This window comes from Corvus brachyrhynchos, unplaced genomic scaffold (assembly GCF_000691975.1).
Source record: "Corvus brachyrhynchos isolate BGI_N302 unplaced genomic scaffold, ASM69197v1 scaffold283, whole genome shotgun sequence".
In the NCBI taxonomy this organism is placed as follows: Eukaryota; Metazoa; Chordata; class Aves; order Passeriformes; family Corvidae; genus Corvus; species Corvus brachyrhynchos.
In genome coordinates, this window is record NW_008237409.1 from 3,252,137 (window position 1) to 3,261,247 (window position 9,111).

Consider the following 9,111-nt stretch of genomic DNA (forward strand, 5'->3'; position numbering starts at 1 on the left):
AGCAGCTGTGGAGACTCTCATGGCCCCCAAATGCTGCAATTCACACGGAAAAGGAACTGACACAGACCCTGCAGGAGCTGTGTCTGGGATCAGCCATGTTCAGATTCCAGCTGTGCAGAGATGTTTCCATGGGGAAGCACAGCCCAGACCCACCTGCTTGTTGTTGGAGAACACATAGAGGGCAAGCGGCTTCTCCCGACGGTTGATGAACTCAATGGCTTCCTCCACGCTCTTCACAGTCACAAAACAAGACCCTGAGAGTTACCTTGATTCAAAGCACTTACATGAAGGCAGCAGCTCTGCATGTGGCAGAGAGCAGACTTATTTGTGGCCTACTTCATGACAGGGACAAAATGTAGTGATATCAGAGATATGCTCTGCTCCTTCTCCCGAAATGAAGTTTCATTTCCCATTTTGTGCCACGTGAACTAAAAGAAATGGAGGCTGAGGCCAGGGCTGAGTCTGGCTGTGGAGCTGCTCCCACACAGCAAGAATCAGGGTTCATGTGACTGTCAGGCTCTCCCAAGGACTGTCTCCTTCCTCTGCTCCTGCCTCCCACCTGTGGAAGGCGGTAACTCCTGGAGAAAATTCCACAGAGGCTTTGCAGTCACAGCAACAGTCTGTCTCAGTGACATAGTGCAAGGGATGACAGAACTGCCAGGCAAGAGGAGGAGAAACAACACCTCCTCCTCCTCGGACACGAAAACCCAGGACATCTTGCCACTGAACACACAGTGCCCAGTTCTCAGGAAGAGCCAGCATCCTACACAACCTGTGCTGACCTAAGGGCATCTCCAGGGCAGCTCCAAAAGAGCAGCTCCTGCAGTGAGAAGTACACACACACACCTCTCCATATGGCCACGGATGTCAAAAAGGCTATCACACTGCAGCAGCGTTATGTAAGCACACACACAAACACAGGGAGAATTTGTTAGCGTACCTTTGGACTCTAATTCAACCCTTCCTGTGCCTCCTGCTTATGCTCCTTTGAAGAGAGCAGGCAATGGATTTGGCTCAAACCTGCAGGAGCCCTTTGGAAGCAGGACAGTCACGTCAAACACAGGGCCATACTCACCTTGTCCAGGTACTGTGGCAGGGGGCGTCTCAGGAACTCCTCCAGTGACCACGGGGTACAGATCCTGCAGGGCAGGGGTGTCAGGGTCACCCCAACTCAGCGCATCACTGTGGCACAGAGAAACCTGGGGACCAACTCAGGGCCACACTCACCTTGTCCAGGTACTGTGGCAGGGGGCGAGCCAAGCCGTGTTCTCGCTGACCTCCGATGGCTTCACCACCACCGCATTGCCTGCAGGGCAGACACAGCACCGACACTGAGCCCTCACATCCTCTCCCCACCCACCACCCCATGAAGGATGGGGCTGTGCTGGATCCCCACCTGCTGCAATGGCCCCGATCAGGGGCTGCATGACCAGCACAAAGGGGTAGTTCCAGGCCCCGATGACCAGCACCACTCCCAGCGGCTCGTAGCCGATGTAGGCCTCGTCCCTCATGGTCAGCAGGTTCTTCTTCACGGGCTGAGGGGCTGCCCAGGACGGCAGCTTCTCCATGGTCAGGGCCAGCTCCCCCAGCACACCCAGAATTTCATGGCTGTAGGCATTGTGCCCACACTGAAAGAAAAGGGAGTTTGGGGAGGGGATGGCAAAGGCACCCATCTCCCACAGCCACTGTGGCACCATGGAGAGTCAGAGTCCTCCAGATCCACAGAGGGGGACACGACAAAAACCATCTGTCACTGCAAAGGCAGCCCTTGGCCTTCCTGCTTTGCTCAGGGTTACCCACTGTCCACGCACAGCAAGAGGGAGAGACCCACTGACAACACAAACCTTGTTGAGATCGGCCTTGAGGGCTGCCAGGAAACCAAAACCTGACAGCCAGGATTTGCCTTTGCAGTCCTGCCTTAGACTAACTTCTTAGAAATAGTGGCAGCAGACCTTTGCAGGCCACAGTGGGAGCCAGGGCCAAGATGAACAAGAGCAAAAGCCATTTAGCACAGCAAAGGCAGCCTCTGGCCTTCCAACTTTCCCTTCAGGGCTGACCACTGTCCTTGCACGACTGAGGAGAGAAACTCCCCGACCCAGACCTTGTTGAGATCGGCCTTGAGGGCTGCCAGGATGTCCTTCTCCTTCTCCTGCACCATCCTCTCCAGGGCCTTCAGCTGCTGAATCCTGAACTCCAGCGGGCGGCTCCGGCCCGAGTTGAAGGCGGCCCTCGCCCGCCCCACGATCTGCTGCATCCTCTCCATGGCTGCTCAGCGCTGAGGAGACACCGGCGACACCCAGCTCACCACAGGGCCAGCGAGGGCTGCTCAGCCCTGGGGACACCACCATGAGGCGTCCCACCCAGAGCAAGGCTGGGAGATGTTCTCCTTCTTGGAGAGGAGCTCCTGCTCCCAAGCTGAGTGCTCAGGGCTCACAGCATCCAAGCCCCGTCCCACCTGCACGGGGCAGCTCTCACAGGGGGGTTTGCTGATTGATCCTGTTCTGTGGATGCTTTCTCTAAGTTTGGGGGTATCCTCAAACCCACCAGCCACTCGACCCTCTGCTCACAGGGGTGTTCACAAGGAGGTAAGACACAGAGATGACCATGGCCTGGGTGGGCAGCCAGCTGGAAGCAGAGCTGTGTGCCTGGAGCCAGCCTGCACCCGTCTTCCCCATAACCCCGAGGCCCTCACATGTCTTCACAAGAAATAAGACAAAACACCGCAGAGGCTTCACCCTGCTTCCCAGGAGCAGCATTTCACTCTTTAGTCAGGACCAGAGATCTGCTCCTGCATCCCTGCCCAACCAAACGAGACACCAAGATCCCCTTACAATGATTAAATCCTGCTCTTCCCAGCCCACTGCCACAGCTGTGTGACACAGCCCAAGAAAGCCACTCATTAAAAAATGAAGGAAAAAAAGTGAGTTACCTTCAGAGAAGCTTCTCTCTCCACCAGCCTTCTGCAGCGAGTGCAAGCAGGCACAAGCCCTTCCCCTGCCATGGCTGGGGGCGATCCCTCCTCCCACGGGAGAGCTGGCCCTGGCCCAGGGCTCTTGCTGGGTACAAGGTGCCCTTTACCCAACTCTGTCCTGGGCTGTGGAGCCCTGGATCGCTGCCTCCAGCCAGGGCAGTGACTCAGCCCCGGTGTGGGATGGCAGGGACCACATGGCTTTGCCCACGCCAGGGCAAAGGGGACGTGCGGCCCAAGTGCCACAGCTGCTGTCGGGAGACAACACTCACACTTGGGATCTAAAAATACCCCAACCAGGCAGGTGGGAGGCCATCCAGGGATGGATTCGCAAGGCCAGCTCCTCTACTGGCTCACCCCACTCCCTCCCTGGCTCCAGGAGCATTTTCAGCGCCCAAGAGAGCTCTGGGGGACCCTTTCCCCACTGTGCCAGGGACGTGTGCTGGGGCAGAGACACCTCAAAACACCTGTGCCATTCTGCCAAGCCATGGCCAGAGCTGGGACCAGCAGAGGAGGATTCCTCAGGAGACTGCAAGGACTTAACCACACTTGGATTATTTAAATTCTTAGTGTTTATTTAGCGGCTTGCAAAATGTATCATCAAAAAGGCTTAGCACATGGACTTTCACCAGACATGAAGAAATCCCACTTATTGCACAGCAAATATAATTTTCTACTCTATATTAATTGCATGTAGTAATAACTTTTTAATTTGCTTTAACATTAATATTTCTAAAGCTCTTTCACCTTCAATTCCTTCAGCATCCTTCCCCCAAGCTAGAACAAGCCCCACATTATTCCCCAGTGCAAGATTACAGCATCCTGAGAAGCTCAAACATGAAGAAGCACACACACTCTTCCAGTAATTGTTTTCCCTTGGAGGAATCTGACCAGGAACAGCTTTGTGCCGGCTTTGGCTGGGATGAAGTTAATTTTCATGGTGTCACTAAGTTCCTTCCTAGCAGGATGGTGCTGGTTTGGATTTGTGACATTGGGAGTTACGGTGTTCGTCTTCCCAAGTCACCACCAGGATAGACAATGCCCTGCTCTCCTGTGGATGGCTGAACACCTGCCTGATGAGGGGAATTAATGAATGAATTCCTTGATTTGCTTTAATCTGCCTGCAAGCCCAACTTTCACTTAACCTATTAAACTATTTTTATCTCAACATACAAGTTTCCTCACTTCCTTCCAATTCTCTTCCCCATCCCACTGGGAACAAGCGAGTGGCTGTGTGGGGCTGGGATAATCCACAAGGCATTTGTCATTCCCACTTCTTTAAACAGGCCTGAAAGTTCTTTTGCACCAGCATTAGGCACTCACCAGCACAATACAGGCAGTGCAGGCATCACCTTTGGAATTTTCTAACTGCTAAATAACTGCTAAAGGCACATGATGAAACCCAGAACCCTCACCAGCTGTGGATGATTCCGGTTTGCAGAGATCCATGAATGTTTCACCTCAATTAAACGGCAAGGGGAACCTCACTGGGTTTATTCACCACTCTTGGCCAAATGCATCGGGCAGCACAGCCTGTCTCAAGTTTGTCACCAGGAGAGCGGGTGTTCAGGGCACAACAGGAGCAGACCATCCCCAAACTGCAGGGAAAACACTGTCAACCCAGGGACTGCTGAAACTTGAGCTCCTGTTGGTCGCTGAAGGAAGATGAGTGGTTTGGTGCAAGACACTGTGTGTCCCTGGAAGCTCTGCATGGCACGGGGTGGAGGTACGGACTGGAATTTCTTGCTCTGCAGTCCTCCTTTGTAGAGCTTGTCCCCACTGGTCCCTCTGCTCCAGCATGGCTTTTAAGTAAACAGGAATCTGAGCCTTCTCGTGGTTAGTGCCTCTCTAAGGCTACTCTGTGTGCTCGACAGCTCACTGAAATTACCCAGAACAAAAGAAAATAATGACTCCCCAGCTTAAGGAAACAGACACAAATCGAGCACCCAGAGTATGACGTGCACGTGGTGCCTTCTCTCTTCATCAGTTAACCACCTGTGAAAGCAAAACACAACACCAAGGGCCTGTGAAGGATTTGCTGAGACAAAACCAATTCCCTTTCTAGAACAGCCTGAAGCAAAGCCCCTTCAGTCAGGGAGTTCCCCAGCGTGCAGCTCTCCTGCCTCCTGCCCCTCAGCATGCACTGGTTATCTCAGATGCCAGGGAAAGCTCAGAGGGAGCTCTGGCTCAGAGGGAAACCTTCTCCAAGCCCCACATTCACTCATCTACAAAGCTTTTCCCAGTCTCAAACTAGGTCTACACACAGGAGAAGAAAAAGGCTCCTACCTCACTGTGACAGACACAGCAGTGCTCTGAAACCTGCTCCTCCTTACCACCCGCTGGGCCAGCCCAGCCTCTGCACAGCCAGCACAACCAAGAGGGCTTTTCTCTTCAGCACAGACTGGTGGCTCTGAGAAACCCAAATGATTTCAAGATGCTGTGAGTTTCCCCCCCTCATTCCCCTCCCTGTCTGCTCCCTTGAGGCCTGAGTCAGTTCTTGGCTCTTAAATCTCCTTCTGGATTACGTGGGCAGGTTATTTCCCCTGGGATGTTGGGCTCCTGAGTGTCTCCTTGCAGCAGTAACTACACAGACTGAAGGGCAGAATCCTGATCCACCCTGCCACCTCCTGTCCCCTCAGGAGCTGCTCCCTCAAGCTCACTAAACCCCACAGGGCAGTCAGTGAAGGCACATGCAGTGCCTGGTTTGTCAGACAAGGACAACCAACGGTGATCACGCTCAGAGATTCGGATCTTGCTCCTCCACCTCAGGAGGCATCCTGAGCCTCCTGCAAGCCTCTGCCTCCTGCAGAGAGGAGAGGACATCCCACCCTTCCGCACTACCCAGCTGGAAACAAGGGAGGAAACGGGAATAATTGAGCTGAGGTCAGACAGGGGCTGCAATGGGCAAGGAGGAGCAAGAGCTCGTCACAGACCCCGGCTTTGGGACACAGCTTCCCTCCCCAGGATGCCATGGTACACACTCGCAGCTCTCTGGGCTGTGAGGCAGCTCAAACGCTGCTGAAGGAAGCCCAGGAATTGAAACCACTCCTAACGAGTCTAAAACTACCAACCTCTGCCTCTGGAGGGAGCATCCCACGGGTATCACCTACCAGGGAAGAGCAACAACGAGCACAGCAGCCTGTGAGATCTCTCCGGGGATATTCCTATTCTACAGACTGCTTGCAAGAGTGAGAAGGTAAGAATTTAAGGCGGGACAGATATCATGAGACAGAAAAAGAGGTCAGGCTTAATGAAAGGGCTGCAGTTGCAAAGAACAGATCAAGTAAATTGCACAGACAGCAAAGACCCTCGACTCACCTTAATCATCACCGCTGCCACAACCGCCAGCAGGGCCAGGACAAAGAGCCCAATTCGGGCCTTGTTAAACCGCTTCAGGAGGAAGAACTTGGCCCAATCCACCTTCTTCTGGCTGCCAGGTGGGTACCGCATTTTGTTGGTGCTCTCCATCTTCAGGTCCTTGATGAGGCAGGCGCGGCGGTGGGAGAAGGTCTCGAAGCTGTGCTTGCCGTGGTAGGCGCCCATCCCGCTGTGACCTGAGGGGCACAGCCAGGCAGGGTCACTCCTCAGGCTCAGCCAGGCAAAACTCTGTCCACTTGAGGACAACTGACCCTTCCCTTGCAGCATTTCTCAGTGTCTACGATGTCCATCTGTACTCCCAACACTCTTTTTCCTCACCTCATGTCCACCTGTAATTTCTGCCAATCACCCTGATTGCAGCTGATGGTTTTAATGCACCTTTCCCATCAGGCTGCACTAAATGTTTCAGTCTTTCCAAAAATACACCCAAAGGTTTTTCCCTCCTGGCCCCTGTCCTAATCCACTCCCCGAACTTACCATTATCAAGATCTGCTGCACAGAGATCCTTGGGCTGTAGCAGGCACAGGGATACCCAGACACAAACCATGAGTTGTTGTCCCCTGGGACACACTGTGCAGCAAGTCCCAACTCTTAAAGAGCACCAGTAACTTACCAACACCACCAAAAGGCAAAGTTGAGAGGAAGAAATGCATAATGACATCATTTCCAGTCACACCCCCACTGGAGGTTTCTGAGATGACTCTCTTGATCAACTAGAAAAAGAAATAAAAAAACCCAAAACATTAAAAAGGCTCAGAGAAGAGACCAGACCATATAACTGAAGATACTGTGACTGATACAAGTCACATGTTCATCTCCTCTGGCAGAGCCCAGACCCACCTGCTTGTTGTTGGAGAACACATAGAGGGCAAGCGGCTTCTCCCGACGGTTGATGAACTCAATGGCTTCCTCCACGCTCTTCACAGTCACAATGGGCAGCACTGGTCCAAAGATTTCCTCCTCCATCACCTTGGACTCCGGGGAAACATCAGTGAGGATGGTTGGTGCTGAGGCAAACGGGAGAATGGGAGAACAGCATGAGCTGGACACAGGCATGGCCCATCCCAGGACCTTGTCCTGGACTCGACCTGCGTTCAACACAACCCAAGGAAGACACAGACCCCAAAAAGCACCCACTACCACCTCCCCTCCTCAGCAGCTGCCAGCAGCACCTATGAACAAGGAGGCCTCATCAGTCTCTCCCCCATGAGCAATCTTCTGCCCTTCCAGCAGGCTCTTGACCCTCTTGAAGTGACGTTTATTGATGATCCTTTCATAGTCTGGAGATGACTTCACATCTTCCCCATAGAATTCCTGGCAAAGGGCACAGCAGAAACAAAGTGCTCAGCACAGCTTCCAACAGCCACAGCTCCAGGAAATCACACCTGGCCTGCAATAGGGACCGTTCCCACTGCACGAGGGTCTCTTCCCTCACCTTCAGAGTTGTCTTGATGTTCTCCACCACCTTGCTCTGGATGGATGGGTCACACAGGATGTAGTCTGGGGCGATGCAGGTCTGCCCACAGTTCATGTATTTGCCCCATGTTATCCGCCTGTGATAAGGAGAAAGGGAGATGGTTTTCCCACCAGGCACCACCTGAGCTGGGCATGCTGGCCCAGAGACATCCCCCTGCCTCACAGGGTACCCATTCCACTGCTCAGGGCCCACCAGAGGTGCAACAAGCTGACCTGCAGGCGACAGCCAGGTCACAGTCCTTGTCAATGTAGCAGGGGCTCTTCCCACCCAGCTCCAGGGTGACAGGGGTCAGGTGCTTGGCAGCTGCTGCCATCACAATTTTGCCCACTGCAGTGTTGCCAGTGTAGAGGATGTGATCAAATCTCTGGGTCAGCAGCTCGGTTGTCTCAGGAACTCCTCCAGTGACCACGGGGTACAGATCCTGCAGGGCAAACAAGACCCTGAGAGTTACCTTGATTCAAAGCACTTACATGAAGGCAGCAGCTCTGCATGTGGCAGAGAGCAGACTTATTTGTGGCCTACTTCATGACAGGGACAAAATGTAGTGATATCAGAGATATGCTCTGCTCCTTCTCCCGAAATGAAGTTTCATTTCCCATTTTGTGCCACGTGAACTAAAAGAAATGGAGGCTGAGGCCAGGGCTGAGTCTGGCTGTGGAGCTGCTCCCACACAGCAAGAATCAGGGTTCATGTGACTGTCAGGCTCTCCCAAGGACTGTCTCCTTCCTCTGCTCCTGCCTCCCACCTGTGGAAGGCGGTAACTCCTGGAGAAAATTCCACAGAGGCTTTGCAGTCACAGCAACAGTCTGTCTCAGTGACATAGTGCAAGGGATGACAGAACTGCCAGGCAAGAGGAGGAGAAACAACACCTCCTCCTCCTCGGACACGAAAACCCAGGACATCTTGCCACTGAACACACAGTGCCCAGTTCTCAGGAAGAGCCAGCATCCTACACAACCTGTGCTGACCTAAGGGCATCTCCAGGGCAGCTCCAAAAGAGCAGCTCCTGCAGTGAGAAGTACACACACACACCTCTCCATATGGCCACGGATGTCAAAAAGGCTATCACACTGCAGCAGCGTTATGTAAGCACACACACAAACACAGGGAGAATTTGTTAGCGTACCTTTGGACTCTAATTCAACCCTTCCTGTGCCTCCTGCTTATGCTCCTTTGAAGAGAGCAGGCAATGGATTTGGCTCAAACCTGCAGGAGCCCTTTGGAAGCAGGACAGTCACGTCAAACACAGGGCCATACTCACCTTGTCCAGGTACTGTGGCAGGGGGCG

General features: G+C 53.4%; 2 protein-coding genes across 5 annotated transcripts in view; both read right to left on the reverse strand.

Moving 5' to 3' along the window:
- Window positions 1–3,050, reverse strand: part of LOC103613414 (fatty aldehyde dehydrogenase-like) — a 4,776-nt gene extending 1,726 nt beyond the window's left edge. The window contains 7 exon segments of the mRNA XM_017730890.1: window positions 154–231; window positions 984–1,139; window positions 1,228–1,259; window positions 1,262–1,306; window positions 1,397–1,628; window positions 2,102–2,275; window positions 2,930–3,050. Coding sequence (XP_017586379.1) covers window positions 154–231; window positions 984–1,139; window positions 1,228–1,259; window positions 1,262–1,306; window positions 1,397–1,628; window positions 2,102–2,275; window positions 2,930–3,001 — 789 coding nt within the window. The 5' untranslated portion in view covers window positions 3,002–3,050.
- A 472-nt stretch (window positions 3,051–3,522) lies between these two features.
- LOC103613337 (fatty aldehyde dehydrogenase) lies at window positions 3,523–9,105 on the reverse strand. 4 transcript variants are annotated; one of them, XM_017730999.1, is made up of 9 exons: window positions 9,085–9,105; window positions 8,036–8,244; window positions 7,782–7,899; window positions 7,519–7,660; window positions 7,187–7,353; window positions 6,960–7,059; window positions 6,287–6,522; window positions 5,255–5,378; window positions 3,523–4,963 (listed from the first exon to the last, which is right to left on the reverse strand). In XM_017730999.1, the coding sequence occupies exons 2-8, from the start codon at window positions 8,134–8,136 to the stop codon at window positions 5,298–5,300; spliced, it is 945 nt and encodes a 314-aa protein (XP_017586488.1). In that variant the 5' UTR covers window positions 8,137–8,244; window positions 9,085–9,105; the 3' UTR covers window positions 3,523–4,963; window positions 5,255–5,297. The 4 variants fall into 4 exon arrangements, with proteins under 4 accessions (XP_017586488.1, XP_017586485.1, XP_017586487.1 ...); XM_017730996.1 differs by lacking the exon at window positions 9,085–9,105 and having other exon boundaries at window positions 3,523–4,846; XM_017730998.1 differs by lacking the exons at window positions 5,255–5,378; window positions 9,085–9,105 and having other exon boundaries at window positions 3,523–4,846.
- Window positions 9,106–9,111: the final 6 nt, after the last annotated feature.